Source organism: Uloborus diversus, chromosome 4 (assembly GCF_026930045.1).
Source record: "Uloborus diversus isolate 005 chromosome 4, Udiv.v.3.1, whole genome shotgun sequence".
Classification (NCBI taxonomy): domain Eukaryota; kingdom Metazoa; phylum Arthropoda; class Arachnida; order Araneae; family Uloboridae; genus Uloborus; species Uloborus diversus.
The window spans coordinates 130528178-130548237 of NC_072734.1; the positions used below are offsets into that span (position 1 = coordinate 130528178).

The window sequence follows — 20060 nt, forward strand, 5'->3', positions numbered from 1 at the left end:
CATATGTATGATACATAGTGATGCTTTTTGTTGAAAGATTTGATGAAATTATCAAATAATAAATGAAGCAAAAAATCTTTATTTGCAATGTGATAGTTGGGGGATTATATAACGAGCCAGTAATAAATTTTAAAATTTTAAAACTTCAATCTTTGGTTGTCTTATCCAAAAAAAAAAAGCATGAGGCATGTTTTGCAGAATAGATTGGAAAAGTTATGAAAAAGCATGATCTTGACTTTTTCGAGTTTTTTTCAGAAATCTAACTATAATTTTAAGTAAAGATACAATTATTTATGTTTACTTTTTTTTTTCTTTTTTCAATCGTTATCATAGGGTTTTTTTAATAGGGTTGCTCCTGTAATTACTTCCAGCATTTTTGAAATTGTATCACACTGAAGTATAAAATTATTATTTGATGATTTTCCTTGAAAATAATTTTCAGGCTGAGAGAGGAATGTGTTATATGAGTCTCTAATAATCTCTCTTCTCCCTCTCTTTCGATATTTCTGTTGCTATGTTTAATCTAACATTAAAATTTATACCATTGGATAATTCACTTATTAAAAAGAAGAACATTATACTCATAAGTTCTTTCCAGAAATAAATGAAACATAGATTTTAAAATGATTTGAATCAAAAATTATAATAAATGATTATGTATGAAGAAACTATCTTATTAAAAATGTAATGAAAACTATTTTAACTTACATCCTCATTTTCTTGGTCAAGTAATAACATCTAAATAGGTAATAAAACATTTCTATTATTTTAAACCAATCTTTGTTAAAGTTGAATAAATACCTTTGCGCTTCAAAAGTAAAATAAGAAATAACATTGTTTAATCGCCGAAAACGGCAGATTACTGCAGACACATGTTTTGGCATTACAAAGAACCTTTTTCAATGCAAAAGAAGGGAGCTTGTGAATGAAAAGATATCTGACAAAAGCAATGGGGCAGACTGAGATAGAAACTGAAAATCAGGGGAGCAATTCTTTGTAATCAGAATCATAAGAGAATTCATAAGGAATCAGTTATAATAATTTGTTATAATTCCATTCATTTATTGAATTTTACATTCCTATTTACACTTTTCTTCATAAGCTCAATTCCTTTCTTGTCAGTTCATCATCTTCCAGTCGTTCATGGGAAGTGTTTTTTTTTTATCCATCTAAAAATACAATAAAAGCAAATCAATGCACACATATTTAATTCTTTAATGAAGGAAATGTGGTGAACAGTAAACAATTTGTTAAATGTATTTTATAATACCCATGGAATTATATAAATTACTACATTCAATTATCACTTAGTTTAGAACAAAAAATGAATTTGTCAGAACAAGTCAAAACTTCAGTAATTAGTTTATTATACTGATATATTGAAAGACAAGCAACATCAATACATAATTACGTAGTAAATAAAATACACTATTCTGCAAGTTATTTAGTACATTTTGAATTTTTTTATACTATAACTTAAGTATTTAAAATGGGATTTTTTTAATTCATAGTAGTCTAAACATGCACATGTATTAGCATAGTAGGATTAACAATAACTTAGCAATCTTGGATTATGAGAAAGGTTTTTCTCTCCCCCCCCCCCCCCCTGTATCTTTTTACCTAGGGCCGTGCTGGCCTGATTGGTAAAGGCATCAGACTTGTGACCAGAGGGTCCTTAGTTCGACACTAGCCCGGTTGAAGATCCACCGTCTTCATTAATGGTAATTGAGGGACATTAAATATGCTCATAGTCGCAAAGTCTTCCAAGTCAAACGATACCTCTGGGGAGTGCTGGAGTAGAGATTACTCGGTTTACTTACTGGCTCAAAATATCAGAGCTGTTTACAGGTCTCATCCAATTGGTTAAACCACAAATAGTGGTTGGTGCGAGGCACCCTGGGTGAAAAGTATATCATTTTACCATCGCTTTATACCGTTCAGTAAAAATTTTTTAAAATTTTATGAAATGCTGCTGCAATGAATTTCAAAGATTTCTGATGTTTTTATTTGCATCTTAGACAAATCATTGCACGAATTTGTATATTAAATTTCTTAATACTTTTTAATTTTTGTTAGGGTGATTGTTTATGCTGCAGGGGTGGTAGTGGACTCAAGTAAAATTTTCTGAAGAGATTGAGAAATTTTCAAAAATTATGACGAAGCTCGACCCCCTTCCCCCTTCATAAAAACTTTTCAAATATGCATAGAAAAATTTCTGAGAAAAAAAATAGTTTAAAAGTGTTTTTTTTTAAATAATTTTTCAGTCTCAAATGGTGTTGTCAGCCCAAAATTTTTGATAATTTTGGATTACAAACACCCTTGTTATGCTGCTTATTTTTTATTTATGAACTGAAAAATATGAGTGTGCATATCCATGTATATGTATCACATCAGAGCAACAGTATTTATCTTATTATTTTTCTGTCTTAGCAGGGAATCACACCTCTAGTATAAAAATGAAAAAAGTTGAAATAAGCAGCAATTGAAATTGCACGTTGAGACATTTTTTGACACAAAATGTGTTTACCCTCGTACCCCCGTTAGCAAGATATCAAGTCTTAAAGTTTGCCGAAATTTAAATTTAAGGAAAAGCGGCAAATTTAAGGACTGGGCAAGAATTTGAAGATACCAATTTCTCGCTGACAATTTCACTGTCTGCATATGGTAGGACATCCATCTGCAAAGTGTGTGAAAAATGTCTTCCATCACCCATCAAAACTTTTGAAATTTGGCGATGTATTTTAAAGTTTCATCAGACTTTAAGACCTTATGTTTTGCTAATGGGGTCCCAAGGAAAATAAGTTCTACATCCAAAAAGGTGTTTTACTACCCTCTTTCAAGCACTACTAATTTACCTGCAGAAAACAAGACTGCCTGATTATCACATCCAGAGACTGCAGTTTTGTTCTTATTCGATCTCATAAGTCTGGATTAGTGAATAACCAAGCTGGGGAAGCAGATTTCATTTCATTGAAGCTAAGGTCCACCAAAACCATAAGATCTTCCATCATACAGACCAACCTTGGCTCCGCCTAAAACTGCAGCAAATTCCTCAGAACCTGGACCCCTTCCCTAGGCTTATGGGTGATAACTTACTGCTAGCAATCAATTTATTTATTTATTTATTTTTTTTCCCATTATTACACTATCATACAGTTCCCAGTTCAGATATCTTACAATTGCACACGAGCAATGATATGTTTGACTTGGCTTGCTAGACTTCCAAATAATTATTTATTTGTGCTTTGAATTGGGGGAATAACTTTGCAGTTTTATTTCAATTATAAGTATTATGTCTAATGATTTATTTCAAAAGAATTTGTTGAATATACAGAACAAGGAAATATTTCAAGAAATTAAATTTACAAATGTAGTGGATGAGTGCAAATGACTGGTCATTTCAGTTTTTCTAAATTTTTGACACGCTTTGCGCATAATATGCTAGACACATAAAACTATCCAACTATGTTCATTTGCATTATCAACTTTTCATCGAAAACCAATTCTACTTACAGACGCTTCTTTGAGAGTTTTCTTTACCATAGATGCCGACTTTAGCTCCCGCCAGGGAGGCTCCTGTCACTTCAGAGCCTCCTAATCTCCCAAAGGGTCCAAAGGGGGGCAAGAAAGGCCCACCAAAACCAGAAGATCTTCCATACAGACCAACCTTGGCTCCGCCTAAAGATGCAGCATATTCCTCAAAACCTGGTAGTCCAAAGTTGTAACGGAAGGGAAAGTAGGGGAAGAAAGGGAAAAAAGGTTGGAAGAACTGACCACTGGCTGCTACTGCACAGAGGAGGAGAATCACCTGCAAAGAGGGAAAATCACTGAGAAACGAAGAAACATTTTTGAACCCAAAAACCAGTTTTATTTTTATTACCAGTTTTAATGTAGCCAAGTAATCTAGTTAGCAGTCTAGATCTTGCATATAAAAGTACTAATAGATTAATTAAAAACAAAATCCAAAAAAAAAAAAAAGCAATGAGTGAAACTATTGCCCAATGTTTTCTTCTATATCTATCAAACGAAATCAAGGAGTATTTTAGGTATGCTGAATTGAAAAATCATTTAAAACTAATAAAGTATTTTTATGCTATTTTTTCAGATGTATAAAATTTTAAAGAATACATGTATTTCAAAACTATCAATAAAGAATTAATTATAATCACTGTCTGTCTCATAGTGAGGAACAAGGTGGATCATTAACACTGCTCTAATAATTGTTACTAGAAAATTGTGAAGTTAGGTTATTTTATAGGAAAGAAATTTAAAACTGATAAGTATCTTAGTTAAATTATTGGTCATTGTTTGGTAACTAAATAATTTCAGGAGAAAGTTCTACTAGTTCATTTTTTCTCTCCCATCCATATGCACAAACACTACTTGCTTTCATATTGGAATTCTTTTTTTGCAATATTTCAAGTGTGGCAGTAGTACAGTCAGAATAACAAAATTGGATTATATTTTATGAGAACTTATTATATTATTGGGATTATTATTCATATTTATTATTTTAATGCTAAAGGGAAAGTAAGTTTCTAGTTTAACAACATAAAAGTTACTTATCATACTCAACTGTCATAAGAATGTAAACTCATGCATATTGGCCTAAGACTTACAAGATGTCTTTTGAAATAAATTCCTCCCCCCCCCCCATCCTAAAATAAAATTTGCTTGATAGACAGAAAGCAAAAGAAAAAAAAAGAAAAGGGATGCAAAGCCAACCAAAATTAAACAAACCCTGGTTGAATTTCCTAAGTTTTAATGAATTGAATTTCGCATAAGCTTGAAAATAAAACGGCCTTTTGAAAACTAATAATGACAGTAGTAGAAACCGCTTCAGGAGGTAAGCAGACTATTTCTCCCATAGTAAGCAGACTATGGGAGAAAAAAATTTCGCTTTGTGCATGAGTCTGTTGTATTAAAAATAGGAAAATACAGTTCAGAATGAAATTGAACAAAAAAAAGTAAAAACATAAAGGGTGCCTGAATTTTTTTATACATTTGTACAGAAGATAATCAGCTTTACATTTATGGAGCATGAACAAATCGCTTTTGCTTCCATACAAACACAAGAAAGATTTACAACACAAAGAGAAAGAAACGACACTTATGTCCAGGGGTGCCCATCTAGGGACGTCATGGAGCAGACTGTGCCATTGAAATTTTTAGGAAGGGGGTGATGGGTATTTTTTTAATTTTTTGTCGGGGCTCTTGCTTTTGGGGGGGGTTGCAATATTTAGGGGGTGAGCCCTAGCTCTTAGGGGGGTCTGCACCCCTGTCATATCACCCACTGGAACTGAACTCATGACTAACCGGAATGCGAAGGGAAGTAGCTATCACAGAAGTCCCAGTGGCCTAAATCTATTCAGGAGTCCTCAAAGGCTGACAGGTCTCTTGCTCTGGCAGCTATCTGCACTTTGGTTTTCCATTTTATTATCTAGCTTTTTTAGCCTATGTTTTAATCGTATGTTTTTCATTTAGCTTTTTTTTTTTGAGATACTCCTTAGTTGATTTTTATAATAGGCGTTAACAGGGTGAAAACAGATCAGGGAAAAGTTAGGGAAATGGATTAATCAGGGAAGAATCACGGAATTTCGATAGAATAACAGAAATTCAGAAAACGTTTCTTGAATGAAGAAAGCAAGAATTTTTTTTTTTTTTTTTTTGCTCTGCAAAATTAAGTACCCTAATTCCCTACACATTTTCCACCAGTCATTAGTTAAAAGAAGTAATATGAATGAGCTGCGATCATACACTGCCGCATTGAATCTTAATTTAGTAACCGCAGGATGAACTTCCCAAGATTGCTTATGCATCTGTAAAGTTGTTTGTTTTACGTAGCTTGAATTTTCCTTTCATGCCTTCCATGCTACTTCAAATGAACAACCCTACAGGCAAAGAGGACAAGGGAGCTAAGGTCATTATTAATGCCTTAGCTTCTTTGCCTTTACTCATTGTCTTGAAGTAATAAGCATACTATAATCACGATTTCAAGAAGAGTTTTTTCATTTAATTATAGGTCATACTCATAAAAGCTTAAAAGTTATAAACTTCTTCACGTTTTTAGTTAAATTTCTAAAATTGAATGTTGAATCAAAAGCAACTTTAGTTTGGCCATCGTATTATTTGCTGTCGCTGTGTGAGATTACAGGAATGTTTTTTTTTTTTTTTTCCAGACATTCTTTCCTTCGATCTCAGTTATAAATTAGTAAAAGGATTTCCTTCTTTCAGCAAGTTGAGGCCCGTAGCTTGGGTGGAAACATCTGAGGGTGTTCGGCAAATTCAAACCTGTTTTGACACAAAAGCACGAATGCAAAAGATCCGATAAAATATATTTAATGTTTTTTTTTTAAATCTAAAGACTATTTCTATGAGTTTGATTCTCACTAAAAAGTATGGAACAAAATACATATATGATTTCTTGGTAACAACACTCAATAATTGCAGTTAATCTTAAAATCTTAAGGTCAACTCTTAAGCAGTCAATAAAATTGAAATTAAAAATTGAGCAAAGAAGAAATGTGGGTATAGTTAGTTAAGCTATTCGCCCAAAGTTGTATACTGCCATATTTTGTGTTAAATTTGCTCCAGGCGTACATGTACTGGCCCCTTTTCACAATATCGTGCCCTATTTCCGTTGAATTTTTATAGATGAAATATAATTTAAGATTTATTTGGGAAAATTTTCAGCATTAAAGTATTTGTATTTTTTTAAAAACTCTGGAATTGACTTATTGTGTCATCCATCAGATGGGTGCGTCCAGGAAGCGTGAGGGCCGCCCCCTCTCAAGGTTTTTTTTTTTTTTTTTTTTGACTTGGCAAAAAAGGTTTTTTTTCTCAAAGTGTCAAAATGTCTTAAGTTGCAGTTTCAAAAATTGAAAGCACATGATTTGTTCAATATCTATTTGTTGAATATTAAAGAGCAAATTAATCCTTTTCTTTTTTTCTTTTTTTTCTTTCAAAGATGGGATTTTTGAGTCATCTTACTTTTAAAATCGTAACTATTGGAAAATTTGATTTTCAAATTGAATTTCTGACATTGTATACTTAACTCATACAAAATGGGTAATTTTCATAAAAGGAATCAATATTTTAATATCTGTTAGAGATTTTCCCCCTTTCCATGAAGGGGAGGGGGAATTGAAAAAATAAAGTAAAATAAATAAATAAAAAAGTCGGCAACAGCCATTTTCCTTCCAACTCCGCAGCCCTGTATATGAATACTATAAAAAAATGAGCTGATTTGTGCATCACATGACTTCCTTTTACACCAATTTAACGTTATTTCCCCATTATTGCAATTTTAACTCTCTAAATATCACCAACAGTGACCAAATTAAAACCAGATTTAAAAAAAAAAACCTACAAATTTGTTGCCAAGTTGGCGACCAAAAGACTGGCAATATATCGCCAATTGCCCGCCAAATCATAACACCACTTGAGTTTGCGTTGAAATTAACAATGATTTCCCCCCAAAAAGGTGAAAAAGAACCCTTTGGGAACACCCGAATGCAACCAAAAAGGGAGGTGCACAACTAGACCCCACTAGGAGTCTACGTACCAAATTTCGACTTTCTAGGACATACCGTTCTTGAGTTATGCGACATACATGCGCTCATACGCACATACATACGTACAAACAGACATCAGAAGAAAACTCGTAATTAATCGGGAAACATCCAAATAGATATTTCGGGCGTATATACGTTCTTAGGTATATATTCACGTGTGGTCGTTTCGAAAAAAACTCAACATTCATTGGGGGCTGAACAAAGTGGAAATTAAGGTCAATTTTTGGGTGGAAATTTTTTCGTGAATACTATACTTCCTTTTTCGTAAAAGGAAGTAAAAATGATGAATTAACAAAAGTAATCTGATACCAAAAATAAAAGCATTATACTACAACTAAAAATTCAGTGAAATGCAAAGAAATCAAAATCGTCTATTGGATGGCTGAGACTAAATTTTATTGACCAATTTTGATAGATTAGGTTCATTGTTGCAATTCTCAATTTCGATATCGATTGCAAATGTTCATGTCTTAACTTGCTCCTCAATTTTTACTCGTCACGTTCGCAAATGTATATGCAACTCAACTGAATATTGTAGCACACTGCTTGACCTTTTCTTAATATTAGTAAATCCTGGAGGTAAGGATTTGTAGAACTCCAAAGACCCCAATTCTTAGGAACTTGATTTGCATTTATATCAGAGGTCTGTAAGTCAACAAGCTCCAACTGAATGCTTTCAGGAGCTTCATCAACTAGAACAACTAAAACATTTACTGAAGAAATAGCCATCTATTGTCCAGTGGTTAGTATCTCGTAATTAAAATTTTCAGGTGTATTCGTTTTCACATCAAAATCCTGAAATCTTCAAACGAATTTCAGAGCATTTTTATTTGATGTGTGTTAATTACGATCGTACCCGGAAAAGCTTCTTCTATCTCCCCCCCCCCCTTTTCTCCCAAACGTTTTTTCTTTTCAAAAAAAGAGAAAACTTTTTCAAAAAACGAAAAAACGTAAGTGTACTCACGGGCCGCACATCGCTACGCGGCGAGCCGCGGGTTGTGTACTCTTAATCTAAACTTAATGAAAATTGCTCGCGGACCACAGGCTTAGAATAAGTAGTGTAGAGGAGACGACTTTTCCCTACTTTTTATTTTTACTCGAACGTCAGCCCACTTTTTCATCTTTTGATTAAAACGTCTTCTCATATTTTGATTTCATTAACTTATGCTTGAATTATCTGTTAGCGTCCCCTCTCCTTTTTCTCTTTTCTCAGGACCAATGATTTACACATAAAAACAAATCCAGAAGAAACAGGTCTACCGCACTTCTCTTGTCAAAAATCGAGCCACATTAACAAACTACAGTGCTGGCAAAAAAAAATCTTTACATTTCGTTTGCCATTAAAAAGTTTACATGCAAACTTCTTGTCATGATTTTATTTGGCATGCTCCCTAGTTATTTGGCTGAATACCGAATATTCGGCCAGATTGTCGTCCAATATTTGGTATTCGGCCAATTTACAAGGGATCATGCCATATAAGATCATGACCAGAAAAAGTTTTTAAATGCCAACCAAATGTAAAGATTTTTTTTTTTTTTGCCATCAGTCTACAATCTATATAGAATTTATTTTTATGTTTTTGTGTAAGTATCTCTTATACCCACGGAAATATAAGCATTTTGTTTTTCAAAAATGCAAATTTTATTTTAATGTTTTCGGCTCATTTTCCGTCCACCGTTACTAAACTTTCAGAATATTTGCCAGCATACTAGAGATGCATAATAATAATATTTGAAATTAAAATATTGAAAACTTGTTGAAATATGAACGATTAAAGCAATTGAATTTTCACTGCGCATGCGCGAAAGTTAGCAATTTATAACCTTCATAATCCAAAGTCCAGATAAATATCACAACTCGTGATAAAATTCCAGCTCAAAATCTTTAAAATTCAAAAAGTTACCAGCGATCTAATGAGCCGAATTTCAATAATTCTTGCATAGGCGACGAATCGTACGTTCGCAAACTGGCAACACATGCCTGCCGTCATTCAGTGCGATTCATGATAAAAATTATAGTGCACTATAATAAAAACAGACTATTTGCGAACAATTCCTCTCGAGTCGTCGCCTATCAAAGGATTATTGAAATTCGGCACATTAGATCGCTGATAACATTTTGAATTTTAAAGATATCGAGCTGAAATTTTATCACGAGGTGTAGATCTGTCTGGGCTTTGAATTATGAAGGTTATAAATTGCTAACTTTCGCTCATGCACAGTGAAAATTCAAGTGCTTTATACGTTCATATTTCAAGAAATTTTCAATATTTTAACTTCAAATTTTGATATTATGCTTCTCTTTTATGCTGTAAAATATTCTGAAAGTTTAGTAACGTTTGACGGAAAACTCTGTGTGTTATGAGCCAAAAACCTTTTGAGAAAGAAATGTTTACATTTCCGTGGGTATAAAAGATACTTTCACGAAAATATAAAAATAAATTCTACATCGTTTGTACAGAGTCGGTAATTTGGTTGGCAATTAAAAATTTTACATAACTTTTTCTTATCATGATTTTACTTGGCATGCTCCCATGCCCCATGTGAATTGGCCGAATACCGAATATTCGGCCACAAACTGGCCGATTATTCGATATTCGGCCAAACCACTAGGGAGCATGTCAAGTATAATCATAAAAAGTAGTTTGCATCTAAAGTTTTTAATTGCCAACCAAATGTAAAGATTTTTTTTTTTTTGCTTGCACTGTCAACAAACCTTAAATGTTTTCAACACTTGATTGCTGAATTTGACATCGTTTGTATTAGATCTGACTGAATTTCTCTGCCCTTCATTTAACGTTATTCCATGACTTTTTTTTATTATTATTGTTCATCACACCCTTGCTCTTATAAATCGAGACAAAGTATATATTTTACAAATTGAATATAATGATTCAAACATATCACTTGATTGATTATCAATCGGTTAATCAGGGCTGACGTAGAGGCTTTTGGCACCCTAGTCAAAGGCTAGAGGTCCTTGAGTCGGGGCAGGGGCGTGCACAGAAATTTTGGAGCTCGTCACAAATGAGTTTTATTGTTTACCCCTATTGTTTACCCTTCTCCATATTGTTTACCCCTATATTTCAGCCTTCATTTTAAAAATATTGGGCGCTCTTCAGGCCCGGGCTAACAGGTGTCCCTTCTCTCACCCTGTGCACGCCCCTGGGTGGGGGAAGGGGACTGTTAGTCGAACTAGTATAATTTTTATGGGGGTGGGGAGGGGGGAGCAGCAGGCACGTAGCTAGAACTTTGTTAAGGGGGGGGTCCAAGGTTGCACGAACTTCAAAAGAGGAGGCATGCTAAAGCAGAATTAGTAGCTGATAATTACACAAGACTAAGATAAATCCAATTAAAACTGATCATTATAATATGATAATTAACTAAAATTAATTAAATAATTGAAATTAATAGAGTCTTTAGTTAAAATTAGTTAACAAAAAGTTAATATGTTAAGTGGTAAATTAATTATTGTCAGTTTGTAAATTAACATTGAACTGAAAGTTATCACATACAAAGTTTCCAAATATGGGTGAACCTCTGTCCTCCTGAAAATAAGTGATATATTTTCTATTAATAAAAAGGGCACAATAAAAGGAAAACGAAAACTGTTCTAGAAATTACTTGGAAAATGCATGCGATAATTTAATAAAATATTAAAGCTTTGTAATATATTTCAACAAAATATGTACATTTGTACTTATGCCATTTTGTTTGAAAACTAGAAAGTCACCCGTCAAGACATGACGGGTGAAAATTGCTTCAACTCTTCTTCATTTGAACGAAGCAATTGCCTGTTTGGTGATATTTTGATAGTTGAAATTTTAACTCTAACACCAGTGGATAACGTTCATTGTTTTCGTTTCTTCATTCCTCTGATATGACACAGTCTTACCAGTAAAACTGTTCAAGTTACCGGATCGAGTTCAGCCTTGTCACAATAAAGTCTTTCCTTGCATGTTAAGCATTACCAAAACATATTATCGAATTACATATCATGCCGTGGTGCGAATTCATTGTTGAAACACGCAGGTTACTCGATCATCGGCATTATTTATATGAGGATAAATAAATCTATATCTATGGAGTCGAATGTATAAAATGTTACATAACGTAATACGTAACCCTGCCGATTTGAACAACATTTCAGGCAAAATCCCACAACGAAAATATTAACAAAGTTTCATTTAAAAAGCTTGAATTAGTTTTTATTTATTTACATTTATAATATTTTTTTGATAACACGAAATAGAATGAATATTTCCAATCTTATCCGTTTTCTAATTATCATTCCTAATCATCGATTAAAAGCTTGAACAAACTATTAACTCTTTGAGGGACGGAGGCTTCCTTTGTTGCAACCATTTTTTATATATATATATTTTCTTTCTTCAGCCAACTGACACAGTGATTTCAGTTAGCTGAAAAAAAAAGAGAAGCAAGAAATAAATGGTGTTCTCAAGTGAAGTCGCTATTCCTCAAAGGGTGAAAGCTGTTCGAACAAATTTTAAATGTCGGAAAAGGCGTATTGCCGTTTTTTATCATTATTTTTTTCTTTCTAACGGGGCTGTGTTAGAGGCTTTAGCCTTTTGCGGAACAAGTGCGAACCAACGATATGGCATCCAGTCATTCATATGCCACCATTAAGGCGCGGATGTGAATGTCACAGGAAAATTTGATGCCCAGTTTCCACCAGATGGAGACACCTGAGCTCTCTTTGCGAAACTGCAAAAGGAATTTAATTTTGTCAAGAATATTCAGTCAAACGACTTTAGGGATCTTTTACATGCCGATTAATGGAATGTATACCTAATGAATTAAATTAAGCATCTGTGTAATTTTATTTTAACATGTTGTTAATATTAACAACAATACGTATCATATTTTACGACGCAGGTAATGATTTTTTTTCTTCAATACGATGTTAGCAAAACACTCTATTGCAAGAAATAGTAAATATCTTTAGCTTGAAGAAAATAAGTGTTTTAAAAAAAAGGCAATATATAAAAGAAAAGCTCAAAAACATTTACCTCGTATTCACCTTTTTTGTTTCTTTGCTTGTAACGCAGTAAATAGTGGTAATTTTCTCCTAGTAATTTATAGTTAAATGCATATGCCTGTTTTTTTGTTTCGTTTAATGCTAATTAAATAACTCCTTAGTAGAAAGCCAGTGAATAACAATCAGAAAATGTATTCCAATGATGCAAATACAAATATGTTTTATGGAACAACATCGAATAAGATTTTTTTTCGTCAATTAAAAACTTTTTCTTTTGGGATCATAGAATCACAATTCAGTAATATTTAAAAGTAATAATTTCTAATAAATTACTTATTACATGCGTTAATACGGCCGAACTTGTAATTTCATAAACTGATCACAGTAAAATATTCAAGTAATTTTCAATTTAATTTTTCTATAAAACTTTGATACCGTAAAAAGTTTCTTACATCAACTTCAAGTTTTATTTATTCATTTATTTTATTTATTTTACCTTCAAACACGAATTGTTTTTTTTTGGGGGGGGGCATTTAATATGTTTCATGATCATGCTTAAATATTGGGGGGAAAACATCAGTAAAAAATCTACGTAATTTGTTACTCAGACAGGAGAGAGATGCTAAAAGTAATCTAAAAGTTCAAATAAAATTTTTATCGAAATATAAAATAATCTGAAATGAACCATGCCAAAAATATAGAGTTAAAATGAAAAAAAAAAAAAAAAAATCAATAATTATTTTTCTTATCCTCAAACACACGAAATGTGTAGAATTTCTTTTTTCGCTGCTGGCTTAGAATCTAAAATTAGTTTTTAAATGGAAAAACACATTAACACGTAAAATTGCTCGTATTATCAAGAAAACTTTAAAAGGGAGCACTGCGACTTACCTAGTTTGGGTAAACTTAATTTTCTTTTGCATACAAAATTTTGTTTAAGATATGTTCCTATAAGTATGACGTAGATAAAAACTGCGTGTTAAAACAGAAAAAAATCGGAATTCAATTACTGATTCACCAGGAACGCACCTCACTCTGGCTGTCTTTCATACAACATGCGTCTACGAAATGGAAATCCACGAAAATCCAAAAAGAAAAGAGAAAGAAATAAAGAAAACCACGCCAATATGAGACTGTGGGATACGGCGGAAGTGGCAATAAATGCTTGTTTTTACTTTGCCAATGGCAATTTGATGGACCAAGGAGAGGGGCTGAATTTCAAGGTCACAGGACCCAGCTGGTTTGAAAGTCGAAAGGGACATTTCCCCGTTTCGGACGGAGTAGGTGACACAGCAAAAAGCAGACGAAAATTGGGAACCTGCGGGTGTTGCACGAGGTTCTCGTGTTCTGAATTGACTCAAGCGCTGAGAAAATTGCCGATTACTGGGAATATTTAAGGAGAGAGAATGCTGCGTTTTATAAACTCATTACCTTTCGGAAAAATTTTGTTGATGCGAGATGGAACAACTGAGAAAAAAGGAGAGGGGTCTTTCGGGAAGGGGGGGGGGGGGTCCGGACCCCATGGACCCACCCCTTGGCTACGTCCTTGGGAGCAGGTGATCAAAAGACCGCCTCGCTGTCAGCAGCCCAACGGGTAATGAATGACGACTTTTTTTTTTTCGTTCTTAAATGACGTATAACGTTGCTCTAATCAAATATAAATAATAATTATAAAATTAAAAGAAAAATAATGTTAGACGTTTATATCTTAACTAAAAAGTATCGAAAAATTTGTAAACTTACCGCAATTTTCATTTTGTTGGTTGAGAAGTACAAAATCCCGCCGAACGATCGTAAGTGCTGAAAAGCTAAATTTTGAAGTCCGATTCCGTCGTTTTATAACGTAATGAAAGTTACCGGCGAGACGGGAGAATTTGCTGACAACATATCAGTTACCATACTATAAATTCCATTGACTTGCCTCTAGTTTCATCAAGCTGCTAATTTTTTGAATTTTTCCTGATCGAAATGCGAACCCTTTACGGATTATCTCATTCAGTAATGTTTTAGAAAGTGCTATTACTTAACACCTGGATGTGTGAATTGATCAAAATAGTTTTCACAATATTAGACGTTCAGGAAAAAAAAAAACTGAACGCACCAAGATCAGTGATGGGGAACCCGCAGCCCAAGCTTGTCATTCAAGTGGGTAATTGCACCCTGTCTTTGGAAAATTAATGTATTTGCATGTAAGTGGGAGTAGTTTTCCCAGTGTTTGGTATAGGTTCAGGGGCATGTACAGGGGAGTGGGAGAAGGGACACCTGTTGGCTCCGGGCCCGAGCCTGAAGGGGACCCAATATTTTTGAAACTAAGGGTTAAATATAGGGGTAAACGATATGCAGGGGAGGGGTGTAAAAGTAATTTGTGACGGGCCGCAAGATTTCTGTGCGCACCCCTGTATAGTTAACATAATTTGCATATACCCTTTGCACCCCCCAAATCTGGGAAAAATTCGAAATAACAAGCCAGTCTCAGTCTTAAAACCTCTATGGTTTTCGTCAGTTTTTAAAGGACCTTTCTTTAAGTTACCTTTCTTTTGCAATTTGCCTAAATGTAAATAAATGTGATTAGTATAATTGATTGTGGCACATTACTCTTATTATTTTAATATGAGCAAAAAGGTGTAAAGCACAAACTACTATAGTTTATTAGTATGACTATTTAAAAATAATGTTATTAATTTAGAACAATAACGTTTGAGATTTTTCATGTACAACATTCTGATTATCTTCCAAATTAACCATAGCATTTTGATGTGGAAACATCTCCAGCTTAGACCTATTAAACCTATTACACTATCAAAGCTATGGTGCAAAGTTTACAAGCATATCCACACAAACATACACTGATAGTATGGAAAACATTGTGTTTTGTCAAAAACTTTTTATTTCAGTATTTGTTACCTTTCTTCATGATTTCTTAGACAAAAAGAAAGAGAGAGAATCTGAAAAAGTAAAATATCGTTAAACAACCAGGATTTAAGATTTAGTTGTGTCGAAGCTTCGAATTTAATTTATAGAAGGGAAAATTACGAAAACAATAATAATTTGAGATATTTCTCACAAAAAAAAAAAAAAAAAAAAACATGTTAGCGTTAGTATACACGAAGTGTAGTTTCCAGAGTATGGGGAAAACGAAAGGTTATAGCTTAGATGTAATGGAAAAGACGCATACAAAGCTTACTTTTTTTTTTAAAGTTTGTTTCAAGCGTGTGATCATATAGAAGAGAAATTTCTGCGCAAGATCCATTCAAGTGGATATTCAACAGTAAAATAACTGTCAGAAAAAAAATAGAAATTAGAATTACCTTTTTTATTGACTGTAGAATTCAAAGTGGCTAGCTAAGCGCGGATGTTATACTACTTAATCTTCTTTAATATAGTATTAGATTCATTGTAGTTAAGTTGTTTATTTAATTTTCGAAACTGCTGTAACAGAGTAATAAGGAATACGAATCGTTAAAAAAAAGGGGGGGGGGGGAGGGGGGCATTACATATTGATAACTTTCTTTCATTGTTCAGACAAATGTTTTTTTTTTCTTTCAAGTTCTGCAGTTGCAACTTTATTTTTATGTAAAAGATGTAACATAACTGAAAATGTATATACTATTGTTGTATTTGAGTAAAATCATTAATCATATTTTAATTCCTAATGATTTGAAGCTGGGACACATAATCTTCACCTTCTTGTTCCAAAGAAAAATATTTGTGCACCCTTTATTAGTTACATATGTACAAACAATTGATGCTTGAATACACATAATTAAACAGAGAATCAATAAAACAACATGATTGATTGTTAGTAATTATGAAATTGATAAAACGAATTCAGAAGCCTCAGACATGATTTGTACTCTTTTTTCGGGAATAACCAGTAAACCAAACGCTGTGGAACCTTTTTACGCCTTAGCTGATCTATGTCACTAAGTTTTGTTGGTTGAAAAATATCACTGAAAATTATATTGTAAAATATTTCTACTCAAATTTCGAGCAAATGTGAAGTACGACAAGTGTATGCAAGATGTTACCCCCCCCCCCCACACCAATCCGTCAAAAAGAAAAAAGGAACGGGAATTCTTTATTGCTTTTTAAAAATTGAAATAACATATTGAAAACATGAATCCCTTTCAACTTCGTACATGTTGAAGGGGGCCTTAAACCAAAAGTTTTCCTACTTCAAGCATGTCTGTATATTATAGCCTAATACTGCTCTGATCATGCATTCCCTCTAAGTTTTCTTCTTTTTTAAAATTGTATTTATTTATTTATTTTTTGCTTTTTTGTCTGTGATGATCTCTCATAATGCTTTTCGGGTCAGGTTGGTAAGGTAAGTAATATCGATTCATGTACGAAGCGGAAGACGACATTATTGCCAAATCCTTGGCGTATAGAAACATCTTGATCTTCCCCTTTTTTTGAGGGGGGAGGCGATTAGTAATTAGACCTACTCTAATTACTGATTTTTAGATCTACCCATACTACTTACGTGCGTAAACGAGTGACTGAATCAGTCTTGACAAATTCCTCTCTCCTCCCCTATGCGTTTTTGGTGCAACCTAGAGGGGCTCTATATAGGGACTCTAGTGCAGCGTAGCTTGATCTGTTTGCAATAATCTGCTTGTACGATTTGCTGGTGTATGTGTGTAATCCGTTTGCAATAATGAGCGATCCCATTTAATTTTTAACATACACTTTTATATTCCGTGTTATCGTTTTAACTATAGTTAACATGTATGTGAGTGTTATTGATCTTTTTAAGCTATTGCATACATCAAGCACCGTTTTTACCTAATTTGCAGATTTTTTTGCGAATTCGCACTTATTAGCGGTTTGACGATTTGAGAGCCACCCTATTCCCCGGATAATCGGGAACGCCGTTCGGGTATTGTTTTCTGCAAAAATTAATTCCTTTTAACATAAAAAATAGTTCTTTTTTACAGCTTGCAATTACTATTATTATTTTTTTTAAATACCGGGCAGCTGCACTTCCTGCTCCCAGCAGCTCACCAATCCCCGAAGATTGCTTCGCTATTTTTTGTTTTTTGGTTCACGAAGATTTATATCCTCTGACGATTAGAACAAAATGAAAATCCCACTCCTACTCCCGTAGAAAACAGAACTCAATTCAAAGAGCTCAATATAATTAGAATATAATTAGAATTAAAAACCTACTCCCAGAATAAGAACCGTGTTTCAAAACGTTTTTCTGGAAAGGCAATGTTATGCCGTCTACCCGTAAGAAAAAATATTAACATTTTTTTAAAAGCAGACCAATCTTGTTGAATGATCCAACGAAATTGTTCGATTAAACGGTTATCTTTAACGTTGCGACTGTTAGGAAATATTCTGTTCCGGAAGGTTTTATTCAAAAGCGAGGCATTTGTTTATCCGTTACCCGAGAGGAGCTGACAGTACATACATTTTTGCTTCTTATGGCGCTTGAGCCTTAATAGCCTTTTGTACTGCAAAAGCTGATTTTAAAGAAACTTATCAATGCTATCGTAATGCTTAAAATCTGTATGCTAATCATTGCGTGCAGCAAATAACCCTCCTGAACATTCAGCCGCCATTTAGAGCACGTGTGGTGTCTCCAAGTCCTCAGAACGACTTTGAATAAAGTCACCCTCAATCATTAAAGTACAAACATGTTGAAATAAGTTATATTTTTCCTTTTTCCAGTAACGAAGCATTGAATTCGCAAACACGAAAATCCGATAAACTGTCTTATAAAATTTAGAATTGTTGATCATTAGCTGTGAAGCGAACAAATCTACCATCTTCCTGTGAAGGACGTTTTTCTGTGAAGCGAAAAATCCTGCGCAGTAACTGCTCCTTCTTAAAAGCACTCATGCGCGAGTAAAGAATATCAAACGCTATGAAAATTGCGAATAATTTTGCCTTTGTATTTCGTCTGTAGTTCCCATCATTTGTTGGGAGTGATGTCTCAACAAGTAAGATGTAACAAAATTGCCCATCATTTAGCAGTTGCTTCTTACTTGAGTTCGGGTAAATTTTGTCATAAATGAAACTCACATGCAATAAAATTTTCTTCTTGTTAACCTTATGTGATCCTGTAACAAAATAATAATTAATTTATCATCGCTTCATATCGCACCCCGGCTACAGAAGTGATACATCTAAAATGGGAAAAAACGTATTAATTATTAATTTAAAATCAAAATGGAATCTCGCAAAAGCGTGGCTCCTGTTTATGGTATATAATTTTCTTTTTCGGCGAATTTTTGCAGATTAGACGAAATGTCTGACAATTTACGCAAAAAGATATGTTCTGAAGAAATTAGTGTTCTCCTGCGTTGATTTTTTCTTCATGTTTGAAATGGAGCTCCGCTCTCTGGAATATGCTATAAGGAACACTGATAGAGAGTAACTTGTTTATATATACATCAAAATGTGTGGCAATACCCAGGGCCCGATTAAGATATCGAGGGGCCCCAGGCCAAATATTTTTTGGGGTCCCCTGTACTCAAACTTTATAACTTCAGCCGTTGGCTAAAACAATTTTAGCCATAGACTAAAGAAATTTCAGCCATTTGGGGGCCCCTAAATATCCGGGGCCCTAGGCCAGGGCCTAGTTGGCCTATTCAGTAATCAGGTCCTGGCAATATCCATTCATAGAGACTCTCAATACCCCACTCCATTTGATCCACAGACATAACGCACTACCTCTGCACTAGTAAATGCAATCACCGGTTTACGTCATAACCTTACCTGGATTAGATCATCGTTTCCTCGGTACGCCGGAACTATGTTATATATTTGTGACAACCTCCAACTGCGTTTCATCATTCAATCATCGGATATGAAGAACGCTCCCTCGCGCGTCATCGCGTGGCCTGTAATTAGAATTTTCCATTCTCGCGTAACCGTAACCTCTGCTGAAAGTACCACCTGTTGAGAAAATCTTCGATCAACCCATTCGTCGTCTCTTCGGGAGGTCTTTCTTTAATTTCAGATTTCCTTTTCCAGAATTTCAAGGCTGCGTGCTTGACCGACGTTTGTTGATGGAACCTGCGTTCCAATGGCTGCCTGGCGGTCAAGGAGTTCTTAAAATATGACCTAACTGGGAAATCTATTCTGAAATGCTTGTCGTTCTTTTGTTGTGTTCAATTAGTGGTAAATGATTTGGGCTTTCAGTAATTGTTGCAGAACCTGCTCACACAAAATAATTGTCTCCCCATCGTCCATTCTTTTAGTTGTGCATTATGAATTCTTCTTAATAGTTTTTAATTCAAGGCGTCCATTTTGCTGTATTTTTACTAAAATGTTCTCGAAGGAGAGAAAGGAGCGGCGCGTCTTCTGAAAATATTCTTTCTCAGGGGTTCCCAAACTTTTCCAATTCGCAGCCCCCTTTGAAGAATTAGAATTTGATCACGGAACTCCAGTCTATAACTAGTATGTTAGTTGGTTCGGCAGCCCGTTGTGGACCTTAGCCTTCTTTAAACGATTCAGCTAGTATGTTCTCCTTT

At 34.1% G+C, this 20060-nt stretch overlaps 1 protein-coding gene across 1 annotated transcript; it reads right to left on the reverse strand.

Moving 5' to 3' along the window:
- Window positions 1–1053: 1053 nt before the first annotated feature.
- LOC129219914 (uncharacterized) lies at window positions 1054–19423 on the reverse strand. Its single transcript, XM_054854230.1, has 3 exons — window positions 19303–19423; window positions 3514–3808; window positions 1054–1169 (listed from the first exon to the last, which is right to left on the reverse strand). Exons 1-3 carry the CDS (start codon window positions 19378–19380, stop codon window positions 1162–1164), a joined length of 381 nt encoding a protein of 126 aa, XP_054710205.1. The 5' UTR covers window positions 19381–19423; the 3' UTR covers window positions 1054–1161.
- Between the last annotated feature and the right edge of the window lie 637 nt (window positions 19424–20060).

Bases quoted from the DNA above. Each gene is read 5' to 3' on its own strand.
- LOC129219914 (XM_054854230.1), bottom strand. From the start codon at position 19,380: ATGATGAAACGCAGTTGGAGGTTGTCACAAATATATAACATAGTTCCG. The intron at 3,809-19,302 runs GTAAGGTTATGA...CCCTCTTTGCAG, and splicing joins GAAACGATGATCTAATCCAG to GTGATTCTCCTCCTCTGTGC.